General features: G+C 35.0%; 1 protein-coding gene across 1 annotated transcript; it reads right to left on the bottom strand.

The window, feature by feature from the left end:
* Positions 1 to 1,038: 1,038 nt before the first annotated feature.
* Positions 1,039 to 7,391, bottom strand: LOC140762022 (uncharacterized). Its single transcript, XM_073099622.1, has 4 exons — positions 6,802 to 7,391; positions 6,535 to 6,722; positions 3,268 to 6,184; positions 1,039 to 1,516 (listed from the first exon to the last, which is right to left on the bottom strand). Exons 2-4 carry the CDS (start codon positions 6,559 to 6,561, stop codon positions 1,137 to 1,139), a joined length of 3,324 nt encoding a protein of 1,107 aa, XP_072955723.1. The 5' UTR covers positions 6,562 to 6,722; positions 6,802 to 7,391; the 3' UTR covers positions 1,039 to 1,136.
* Positions 7,392 to 12,946: the final 5,555 nt, after the last annotated feature.

Genomic DNA, 12,946 nt, shown 5'->3' on the forward strand with positions numbered 1-12,946 from the left:
TTTCTTTCTGCCTATAATATCTCACCAATTTAACCAACCCAAAGAAGCAGACATTCTATGTAATTGCATTTGGCATTCTAATTCGAAATGAACATTGATTCAATTGAAAAACACAACAGAAGCCATGAAAAGAGAGTGCCCTCTTCACAAGGGAATTCCTCATGCTAACACAACAGCCAAATTATATCCCAAACTTCTAGACCTCAGTATTGAGAAATTAATAATAGATCAACCTAAGCATAGCCACAAGCGATTTGAACTGAAGATCGAACTTTATGCAAATCAAATCCTAACTGTAACGCGGTTAAATTTATCAGGTTGAGAAGGTTAAGAAAAAGGTCAGCGACGTATGTTCATAGAGAATATCAAACATAAAAACAATAGGTTGATGTATACACAAGGAACTAACAAATAAGGCATCACTAGTATAAAGTAAACCTACATATCCAAATAGAGATTATTGCAATAAGAACATACAGGAACCAATGCGTGTGTATTCAGCTCGGTCAGCCTGGTATTAAGTTGAAGCAAAGTTAATGGTCGATTCGAGGACAGAATGAGTTTGTATTCACAACTCAACTAACCTTAAGTTAAGTTTGAGATTTCTCAACCTATGCTTCCTTGTCCAACCAAATCGGAAAAGTAAATACAACTGGACTAAAAATTGGAGTTGGTCATATTTGGATTTAGCCCAACACCAAGCAGTAGTCCTACTGGATTGAACAACCGTGTACTGTACCAAGAATTCCAGAAAAGGAATAAAGGAAAATGAAACCACCAGGCAAAAGTACATTACTACACTAAATGATTTATCAAGAAAAATTCATAGTGACACAATGTAGTATTTACTATATCAGACTTGCATTCTTTTGAACATCAAAACCAATGACATCTAGCAAAACACAGGAAACCCCATCTGACAATTCTGTTTGTAAAATTGACTAAGTTCTTTCCTTGTTCTTATGCTTTTTGGAAAAATACTCATGATTCTTATAGAAAGTACCATAGAAGATGTTGAGATATATGTAACATCAAAGATTATATAAAGAATGGGTATTATTAGAAACTATATCAAATTACAACGAAAAAAATCAGCAAGAGCAGAGGCTTCAGATCAAAACAAAAATATAAGTACATTATGAGTCATCCTCCTTTGGAGAAAGATCAGAAGCTGGTGAGGAAGCAAAGCTCCCAGCTCTCTCTTTAGACTCAACTAGCATAACTACAACTTGTCGCATCGGTGGCCTATCAAATGGAGACATATTTGTACATAGCAAGGCAATTTTTAATACTGTGATCATGTGATCAATAGCAACTTTCTCTTCTAGATCCAATCTACTATCAAGAATTCCCGGTGCCAAAGAATTATTCTTGATGTAAGTTCTTACCCATGTAACAAGGTCACCTCCCTGGTCCAATGGTTGCACAGGTGTTCTTCCAGTCAACAACTCCAATAGTACAACTCCATAACTATAGATATCACATTTTTCTGTGACCTTCATGGTATATGCATATTCTGAAGAAAAACGACAAGGTCAGCAACAAAATATATACCACCTAAGTACAAGTACAAATTTCCAGGTAGATTGTGATACTTTCTAGAAGAGGTATTCTACTGCAATTTAGTAGTAAAAGAAAACAGAAACAAGCTAATAGAAATAAAATCACTATTAGAAATAAGCATAGGTGTTGGAGTATAAAAGAATAAATCACTATACTCTAAAAGTTTTAAGTTTTTAGAGTAATAGATAAGTTAACATAGTATTAGAACAAGAGGTTCTAAGTTCAAATCTCACCGGCCCTATCTATCAATTAAAATATAAAACCCCCAACAATTTAATTCAAATCTACTTCTTGAGCCTCTTAAAATGGGAAAGAAGAAGTAGCATACAATATGAACTTTTGAGTATCAAACACCTGGACTTTTAAGTCAAAATTAAACAATCCAATTAAAGGCAGTTTGCTAGATGCAAGTTAAAATAGAAAAGGCAAGTAATGATCATCAAAACAAGAATTTATTCAAGGTGAAAAGGAAACAGAGAAACCTTCTCTAGTACTTCTTTTGTCATAAATATGACCAAGCCATTTAAAAGAATAATCCAATCATGAGATTAATGATATATGTTTTACGATCAGTTAAACAGCTTCTACTATTGGGTAGGTATTCCATTTAAATTCTTCAATGAATAATAAGGATATCAAAAAATTTAGTACACTAATGCTTAAGTATGGTAGCAGAAGCATCACAATAACAATTAACAGGAAATAAACAGTCTGCAACTAGCTAAGTTTTACGATGGAATAGCGACCAAATTATAACAATCTCCCAGGGCTAATAATATATAGCCAGCATAGGCACATGCGAAATACAACTAATATAGTCATCCAGTGAAACGTGAACTGTGTTTGAATTTTCACCAGAAACCAAAAAATTTTACTGAAGCGTTTCACGTTTGGGTCCTTTTTTTCCCTGAGAATACCCTGGAAACCAGCATCCAACTGAGACAGCCGTCATAACAATTTTTTCACATATCTTTCAGATTTCCAGATGGATTTGGTTGGAATCAAGCTTGTAGCTCACCCAGTATCAACCAGTTGCCCACATGCTATGCAATCTAGCAACAATTTGAAAATAAGAGAAAAACGAGAAAATTTACACATTTTTGGCTGGACTTGGTATGAATTTTATTTATTCATTTCACTCCTCTTTTGTCTGAAAGGAAACATTCACACTTAAAGCCTTACAGGCTGGGAATAGGACTCACTGTCCTGTTTTCAACAAAAACTCAAATCACACAACTCTCTTTCCATCTTCACATTGTGATGATCAATACCATGTTCAAAAGTTTCATAATGTTATGTGAATCATTATATTCTTTCTTCTACTATATTGATTTATAAATTCTACATTTCCTTCTATTGTGTAGATTTTTTTTGAACTTTTATCTATTAAAATAAAGGCTGAAAATGACTAATATTAGAGGCAAAATGGATGAAACTGACTAAAACATTAGTTTTTCAAGGAACTGAAACCAAAACAGCAATGAAGATGAAAACAATATTAGATAGTTCAGTATCAGAGCTAAACAATAGTACTGCCTTGTGGCAACAGATTCACCAACATACAGGAAGAGGCCAAAGTTCATGTCGTCAGAGTCAGGTACAGTAGCTGTTTTTGTAATTCTTCAAAACATGCAATTATGATAAAATCCTTACAAGGCACAGAAAACAAATAGTGTAATAAGAAAGTGTTATTTCAGGGCTCACCAGGTGCTATATACCCATAGGATCCAGCAACTGCAGACATCGACTTTGACTGTGGCATGTCAATAACTTTTGCCAATCCAAAGTCTCCAACATGAGCTTCAAAATTTTCATCCAGTAAAATGTTGTTGGATTTGATATCTCGGTGAATAATACGAGGCTTGCAATCATGATGCAAATATGAAAGCCCCTCAGCAGCTCCAAGGGCAATCATAAAGCGCGTCTCCCAATCAAGACAAGAAGAAGATTGACCATGGAGTAGCTCACCCAGACTGCCCCTTGACATGTATTCATAGAGAAGAAGGTTAGAACCTTGGTGATGACAGAAGCCATAGAGCTTCACAATATTCCGATGTCTTATTTTTCCAAGAGTCAAAATCTCTGCACGAAAGCTGTTATCTGTATTGCTGCCCTCTCTATTTGATGCTAGCTTCTTTACAGCAATTATCTGTCCAGATCCCATAATAGCCTTGTAAACTGTCCCACAAGCACCCCTTCCGATTACAAAACTCTCCTCGAAATTATTTGTAGCAGCAACCAGATCTTGGAATGTAAACCCTTCCTTCGGGGAAACATACATGCCTGACGCTGCAGAACAAAGTTGTTTATCTTGCAAAGGAGCAACAGTTTCAAGTGGTCTTCTCATATGATATACAATCACAACAATAAGAACAAGTGAAACTCCTCCAATAGCAGCAGCAATAATAGCAACAATCTTACCCAAGGGTTTCGAGCTTCTAAATGATGAAGGAGGAGCTAGAGATGAAGACCCACTACACTCACCAACAGGTCCACCACAGAGCCCTTTATTTCCTATAAAACTGCTAGCAGCCATGTTTTCAAACAGTGCTATAGGTGGAAGAGGACCAGTGAGATCATTGTATGAGACATTGAGCCCAAGTAAACTGGACAGATTTGCAAATGTCGCTGGGATTTCACCAGTTAAGTTATTGTTGTTGAGTAACAAATATTCCAATAAAGCAAGATTCCCAAGCTCATCTGGTATTTTCCCAGAAAGTTTATTATGGCTAAGATTCATTGCAATCTGTAAGCTTGAGAGGCCACCCAATTCCTTTGGTATTCCACCAGAAAATTGATTACCACCCATCTGCAACTCTGTCAAATGAGTAAGCTCACCTAAGATGGTAGGTATCGCCCCTAATAACATATTATCAGAAAGAATAAGCAGTTCCAACTGCAGAAGAGCTCCAATTTCATTAGGTATTCCACCCTCAAAAAAGTTGAGGCTCAGATCTAGTCGTTGCAGCTTCGTACAATTGAAAATCTCCAATGGTATACTTCCACTCAGTCTATTAGATGAAATATTGAATACAACCAGCCGTGACAGATTACCAATCTCCCCTGGCAATTGCGACGTAAAATAATTGTTGGGAAGATTAAGCCTTTGCAAAGCTTTGCATTTTCCTATCTCTGGTGGAATAGGTCCACTGAACTTATTCTGGTCTATCTCAATGGTTGTCAAATTCACCAGATTGCAGAGATCAGAAGGAAAGCTGCCTGTCAGGCTGTTCTCACCAAGGCGAAGCTGCACTAAAGACTTGCAGTTTGTTATCCCTCTTGGAATATTTCCATTCAACTTATTCGTCCATAGATTCAACAGAATGAGATTAGAATGTCTGCAAAGATGGGTTGGTATTTGCCCAGTAAGATTGTTGTTTGAGAAATCAACCACCCACAGTGGACTATAGACCCCAAGCCTCTGAGGAATGTCACCTGAAAGCATATTATTAAAAAGTTGTAATTGGATAAGCCCACTCAGATACTGCAACCCTACTGGGATGGTGCCAGTAAGGTAGTTGATTGAGAGATCAAGCTTTGTCAAGTTCTTCAATCCACAAAGTTCAATCGGAATAAAACCTGTAAGCTGATTCTGGAAGAGATAGAGCAGACGCAAGCCCTTCACGTTGCCTAACTCCTTTGGTATTCCTCCTGTCAACATATTTTCTGAGAAGTCTATTTCGGTTGCTAAAGTCAGATTTCCAATTTCACTTGGAATTGTACCATTTAATCCATTTCTGTACAGGTATAGGTTTTGTAGATGCTTCAGGTTCCCCAATGTCACAGGTATATAACCCACTAGATTATTCTGGTAAAGGGCAATGGTTTTGAGGTGCGTACAGTTACCAATCTCTTTTGGAATGACTCCGGACAGTTGGTTACCCCAAAGAATTAATTCTTTCAGATAACTCAGCTTCCCGAGCTCTTTAGGGATCTCACCTCCCAGTTGGTTTTGGGCAAGACCAAGCACTTCCAAGTTCTGGCATTCACCTATCTCCGCAGGAATGCTTCCAGATATGAGGTTTTGTCCTGCTCGAAAAGTTACCAGGCTCTTGAGTTTGCCGATAGAATGAGGTAATGAACCTGAGAGGTTATTTGTGTATGCCACTAACTCTGTGAGTGATGACATGCCCCCAATCTCCTCCGGTAGAGACCCAGAAAGCTTGTTATTACACACATTGCAAGTAATCAAGAAGGATAGTTTTCCCAGCTCAGGGGGGATTTTACCTTCAAAGTTATTGTCATGGAGGTAAAGGACCTCTAACTTCGAACAGTTCCCAATTTCCCCAGGAATTTTGCCAGAGAACCCATTTAAGGAAAGATCAAGATAAGTCAAGTGAACCAATCCACCAATGCTCGACGAGATTGTTCCCGAAAGATTCATGGACTTAAGATCGAGAGAGAAAACTACTGGATCATAGTCCAATGTGCAGTTAACACCCTTCCATCCACAAGGTGTTAGATCATCTGCGTTCCAATTACCAAGGTGGTGGAGATCATCACTGAAATTACTCTTAAGTTCCAAAAGATATTGACCTTCAAGGTTTACTCCCTCAGAACTATGAAAAAACAGAAAGGCTACCAGCACAGCTAACTGAATAACTCCAAAAGCGAAAATCCCCTGCATTTCCAAAATAGCATGCATGTTCACCATCAGAGAAAATACAATTATAAGGTGATTCACAAATCCAAATCCAAATCGCATCCATTGTCTAAGCAATTATTGGCAAGAGGAGGAGCCCTAAAACCCTGATTCTAATCAATCAAGAATGAATTCCTCAGCTTATTGGTTTCCCAAATTGAATTGAAAAAATACAAAACATGCAATTAAAAAAGTGGCATTTCAGTTCGGATATAATTGAAGAAAGAAACAAGAGGAAGAAACAGAGCAATCAAAGAACATACATAGATAAAACAACTTGTATGGCTAGAAAATACCGTAACAACAAGAGAAGGAAGAATTCAACAGACCTTTGACTCCATGATTCGTATCCTCATTTCAATGGCCTCAGCAACATAATACGTGAAGCTCCATGACTCTATGTAAACTAACAAATATAACCAAAAATTTCCACCACTTGGTAGCTGCTCCCGCTCCAAATTCAAAACCAATCGAGAATTTCCAGCACCTAACTTTGAAATCGCCTTCTTTTCACCACCTGGCTACCAAACACGTTCTATATTCTCACACAGACAAACCAATCATAGAAGTCTATACACAGAATCAAGAGAACCCACCTCAAACCAACTTCCACCTTTCTTTATCTCCTTCGAGTAAACTAGAAATCGAGCTCTACCCACTTCATCACTTCCAGTTTCCGTCGCCTCGCCGGCATCAAAATCTTAACTTTCTTCTCATGGATCCCACCATTCACCAATAGAGAAGAAACCTAACAGGATCTTTCTCAAATCCACTCACAACGATCAAGAGCCCCAGAAACCACGAATCTTTGGAACCAGTAGGGAATACAAAGTTCGCTTTTTCCAGTCTAGATCTTAGGGAGGAAAAAAAAAAAGCGAGCTTTGCGGATTTTCCCGAGTGTGCGCAAAGCGACCACCTTTTCCTTTTCTCTCCTGGCCTTCTTGGAAGCAATGATTCACGGAATCTACCTCGTCTTCTCTCCTTTTTATTTTTCCCCCCTTCTCTAGATTTCCCACCGACTCCTTACACTGGATTTAGCCTTCTTTGGCCTCATCCCAACCTCACCATAAATCGACAAAAAATTAAAAATAAATCATCAAGAAAGAGAAGAGAGAGAAGCTGTAATGGCCGGCAAGCACGCTTTCAAGTTTCAACTTTCCATCTCTTTCCCTCTGCCTGTCGTAATCCAAGGGACTCCCTTCCCACAACCCAACCTTTTTCCTTTATTTTCTCTAGAGACTTTTATTTGTTAATTTTATCATTGGTATTAATAAACTAGTGTGCTAAATCATATTAGTTATGGGTTTGAGAGCTTGAGCAGTAGAGAAGCTTTTGGGCTTTGTGCTAACTTTGAGGTGATTTGGTCAGACTAAAGATTTTGTGCTTCTATATGCGTGCAAGTCATTGAAATGAGAATTGCCCTTCCAATTAGGTCATCTTATTATCTGTCACACATATATATATAATATACACACCACTCTTATTTAAAATTGGATGATATAATTTTCTTTTGACATGCTACTCCAATATTTATTTTTCTTTCTTTTTTTCTTTTCTGAGATAAGTGGGTAGAGCTTGCTCATTTTTTTTTAGAAAAAAAATAGAAACTTATGACATAAAATATAAACTATTAATTATAATTTCGGTGAAGAATATGATGTCTCGACCGATTAATGTGCTAGGTGATGAGGTTATTTTTTCCCTCTATTTCTTGATAAATAAATATTTATGGTGTTCCAATGAAATCATAAGTTATCGTAAATCAAACCTCAAATATGAACGGAATGTTATAATGACTGTGTTGTTTGTTAGTGAGCATATTAATTATATTTTTCTTTGGAATCACAAACCTAAGTTAGGTTCTTATTCCATGTGTGAGGTTCTTATTCCATATTAATTGTGTTCAGTGATGTAGGTTTTAGTCAAAATGATTTGGGAACCATCCACTTGGTTTGGTCAACAACTTCGTTTTCTAACTCTAAGCTTTGGCGTAGCTTCATTGGATAGAGCTTTTAAATTGTTTTGTACGAACGCTATTCAAGTATCAAATCAATGCTTTGTCTTGCAAGGACACAAAATCTCAAGATTTTAATAGTGAAGAAGGAATACTATTGATGCTTTCATTAAAGAATCTTTTGACTTTAATTTGTAGATCATTTCAAGCATGGGAAACTTATTACTTTATTCAAGTTAGGTAAAATGGCAAGATAAACAATAAACTTCGTTTACTTTGTATTAAAAATGAAGCATTTCTAAGGAACAAAAAAGTTCTAAACCCAATCTTTTACAAAGGATCGAGAGTAATTTGCCAGAGTTCACAGATATCCAACTTGAAATATTAATCCTTTAGATGATCAATTATAAAGGAGAATAATGATAACTACGAAATAAAGTTCTATATATTTATCTGTTAAAAATAAGGACAAGTACTACAACAAACAAATTTTAAGAACTTTGATTGCTATTTAAGTGACAGTTAGAGTAACTCTTCAAAAATAGTTCATCGAGAAGAACATAAGGTTATTATACTATTATCCATTATTTTCACGAGGAAAAAAATGTAATGCCAATAGTGAGAAAATTAATATCCCACAAGTAGCGATATCATTACCTAATATTACGAGTTTTTAATAGTTTTTGGGTCCCTTTGGAGCAAATTCTTATCCAGCATTGCTTGGAATCATGTTTTAGAACACGACAGAGAACAATGAACAGCACATACATAACAAAATCTACCATCAAAATCATGTCACTGTCAGATAGGATACGATGTTCAATGGACACCAACGGCATACTGCTTTTTTACCAAATTTGTTTGATCGTGTCCATTCCTTCTTTTCTCTCTGTTCTTGATCACGTTACAGTCACGAGAGAAATTTTTGCTCCTGAGTTTTTTGGACGAGTCTAGTGATTCTGCTTCTCCCATTAATCAGAAGATCATGTGAGAACAAAACAGTACGATGACTAAGTCATAAGGAAACAGTGTAAAACTCTGAATCTTTGAATTAAAAGTACTTATAAGATGTAATGGAGTAGGAAAGCTTTCTTCTTCTTCTTCCTTTTCTTTTTCTCTTTGTGGACTTTCAAGCCCTTAGACAAGTTATTAAAGTTTATAAAGCAAGAAATTTATTGCTTTCCCAATTGCTAAACCACAGTAGGTTTTTCTATTTGTATAGTATTATTAGCATAGTAAGGTTATTGCGTCATGTGACTTCATGTTTACCTCTCACCATATAACAATTAGCTAGCAATTTAAATCTAGAGTCGTCTTAAGAAAACAATCACAGATCTTGACATTAAATAGATATTTTTTCTTTATATTGTTCATCCTCTTTCCTCCTCTAGACAACCGAGATTGTTTATTTAAGAGATAATATTAAGAAACAGTCGCAAATCGACACACGCGATTTTCTCTTAATTTGTTAAAAGTACATAACATGTCCTGAACTACTGACACATAGTATAACGATTTCTTTAATTAAAGGCATTTTAAATTGGGAGCTTTCAATCTTCCTGAGTGGTTAGCGATATATTTTTCTAGAGTTCGATTACAATTATAGTGTGAGATCATTGCCTGTTTTCTCTCGGCTAAACTTTAAAAGGTCCATCTTTATATTACTTTTAATTATATTCATGCAAATGTTAGAATGATCTGTACGTTAGTTCTATTTTAAAACTGTGTATAAATAGATGATATATATAGTGTTTATAATTTATATATATACATTGCTTATATAAATATACACATTACATATGAACTGTGTACGGTAGCTATAAAACAGTAGCTCTTCTTTATAAATAATATATATTTGGTCCACATCTGCTAATGTGATATCTAAGCAGAATATATATCTTGCAAATCATTCACAAATGTTACTCAATATTATATTCAATACTCCCATCAAAATTTCTCAAAATTCACCACTTCCTAGTTGACTATAATCCATAAGAAACGCCATTGAAAAATTGTGAATCTAAATTATCAAGTCTGATGTCAATTGAAATTTTGTGAATCAAATGTACTATACTTTGATATCAATTAAAATTATGGGGGTGGAAAGGAAAGAAAGCATAGGTCCAAAAGATATAAAAAGCATACAAAAATATGACCACTGAGTTTAGTGTGGAAATTTTTTATGAAACGAAAAGAGGAAATGTCATAGATCTAATCACGCACAAACCAATTTATTTTACTTAAATCACTAAAACAATGTTCATTTATAAGCCCTTGTAACACACTAATATCTAAGTGTTGAAGTTCGTCTCTTACTTGCAGTCCATTCTAACGAATTAATCTGTAAAATTATCACCTCCATTTGATTGTTGCCCCATCCATCACTTATGTCTTTGTCCTGTGACATTGAAGATAATGCATAGTTTTAAATGGCTTAGCTCTTTCAAAATGCTTCAAACATATATAGAAGTAGGCAAGCAATCATCCATTAAATCCTCTTGTGGATTAGGTAGATCAATTGGATGTCTTTGTGAGTACCTTTGAATCTCTTATATAGATGTACGGAACATTTTTGATTCCTACTAGGTAAGTCTCTTAGAAAAACTTATATCTAAATCTGAAATCTTATTTCAAATTCTATGTGCCAATCCCATTAGTCGGTTCAAATCTTACTTATATTCCTTAAGTATTTCTTACATGTTCGGAATCGAATCAATCATGTCAGGTTCGAACTTGGTGTGAAATTGCATGCTGAATTTTACTTAATTTTCTTCATTTTAAACTTTGATCTCTTTGCATATTTGGATCTTCCATATGATGTGTGTATATATATATATATATATAATTCTAACAGATATATGTGTTTGTCTATGAATTTGATATTACAAAACTCTAATTCTAAACAAATCGCTAAGCTTTACAAAATTCCTAGAGTCACAACAACACACTTATTAATAAAAAAATATAAGTTCCTGTAAATGCACAAACACTAGATACCTGCCAAAGACAAGTGGGTAAAGCAAAATATCGATTTGACCAATAATTTTTAAATCTAAACCCTAATTATATTTAGCATATTAAATTCAGTAACCATTCATTCATAATGCTTTCACAATAAAATAAAATAAAAATAAAAATCAATGGCCATCAGGCAAATATATGTCGAGATATTCCAAATACTCAACATATATTCAACTTCATGATTTGCAATAAACTCCAAGAATAATTTTCAAACCTCTCAAGCAACTCCAAAAGTCAGGTATCAACTCATGATTTCCAATAAGTTCCGAAAACCGAAACACATGATCAAGTCAAGTCAAGCAAGTCAAGTTTAAAAAAATTTCAATAACGTCTAACTTGACTTTATGCATTAAACAATATGTGAACATGTCAAATAACATGGTCAAGTCAAAACTCGCACATACATCCTATGCATTCTAGCATTCTATTTGCCAAGCTATATGCAATTCAAACCTATTGATTCATAAGTGATTCATAGCATGTAATTTCAGAATTGAATTCCAATTCCAAGTGCTTATAGCATATATGCATGTAATCTCCAAGCACCAACATGTACGTCTAACCAATCAACCATTAAGTATGAAAGCACATATCACAAACAGAGAAATATTTAAATAGTCAATCAAAACCTATTCTCCCCCTAACGCTAATTCTTTCTCTTTTTGTCACAAATTAACAAGGTCAAGAAAAGATAATCATAAAACACTCAGGAGAAGGGAGGAAATCTAACAAAAGAATAGAAACAAGATCATTTGAATAATTTTCAAATAGTTCAAAAGTTCATATTTAAAATAAATGATTCATCATAAAACTCTAAAAATGGTGTAACTCTTTTGAAGTCCTTCAAAACATATGAAAGTAGATAAATACACAATCAACTCCTCACACTTTTAAAGAGTGAGTTCCTTGAGGTTTCCTAGCTTGGATTGGATGGATCAATTGTATTCATCGTGAATAACTCTGGATTCTTTATATAGAGATGAAAATTGTCTGTGATTTACAGAAAAACTTCTGTCCAAATCTAAGGAAAAAAAAACTTTCTTGTTTCGTTTTTGTGCATGCATTTAGAATCCTATAAGTCGGTTTCAAACTTTACTTATATTTCTCAAGTGTTCCTCGCACAAATTATGCTATGTTCGGATCACGTCTGCATGCTGAATTTGTTTTTTCTTCGTTTTGAATTTCAATCTCTTTGCGTATTTGGGTCTTCTATAAGATGTGAGTCTTGACCATTTACATAACACTAATTAATACAACTCAAGTACGAGTGTTGTTGTCCATAAATTTATTATTTTAAAATAATTACACCAACCCTACCACAAAAAGAAGAAAAGATAAAAAGGAAGAAAGAAAAGAAAAGAAAAGGAAAAGCTACTGCCCGTGTCTACAATCCCTTCACAAATTTTAGGTCCCAAACATACAATCTCGTCTTCGTTTTCTATAGGTGCAATTATATCTCATTGGCGCCATGAATCCCACCTACTAAATGCTCCAAACCGAGCTGGCAAGCGGACCCACGGACCACAAATTTCGGGACAACCTTATCCAACCAAAAAACAACTTCTTGGATATGCCGGCAGATTAATCGAAGAATAATTAGAGACAACGATAGAATAACAATATTAGGTGAATGCTGATCTATTCATACTCCATGCCAACTGTCTAATAGATTTGAATCCATCATATGTAATAAGAAAATATTTATTCTAATATAAGTTTTGTTATACTAGTAGCATACCAAGTAAATAAGTATTTCTCTCAATACT

This window comes from Typha angustifolia, chromosome 7 (genome assembly GCF_048772165.1).
Source record: "Typha angustifolia cultivar Huaian chromosome 7, ASM4877216v1, whole genome shotgun sequence".
NCBI lineage: Eukaryota > Viridiplantae > Streptophyta > Magnoliopsida > Poales > Typhaceae > Typha > Typha angustifolia.

What these genes read in the sequence shown, in the direction of transcription:
- LOC140762022 (XM_073099622.1), bottom strand. Translation starts at nt 6,561, where the DNA reads ATGAGGATACGAATCATGGAGTCAAAG. An exon ending in TACGAATCATGGAGTCAAAG is followed by an intron (nt 6,185 to 6,534) that starts GTCTGTTGAATT and finishes TTGGAAATGCAG; the next exon opens with GGGATTTTCGCTTTTGGAGT. An exon ending in CTATGGGTATATAGCACCTG is followed by an intron (nt 1,517 to 3,267) that starts GTGAGCCCTGAA and finishes GTTTTTCTTCAG; the next exon opens with AATATGCATATACCATGAAG.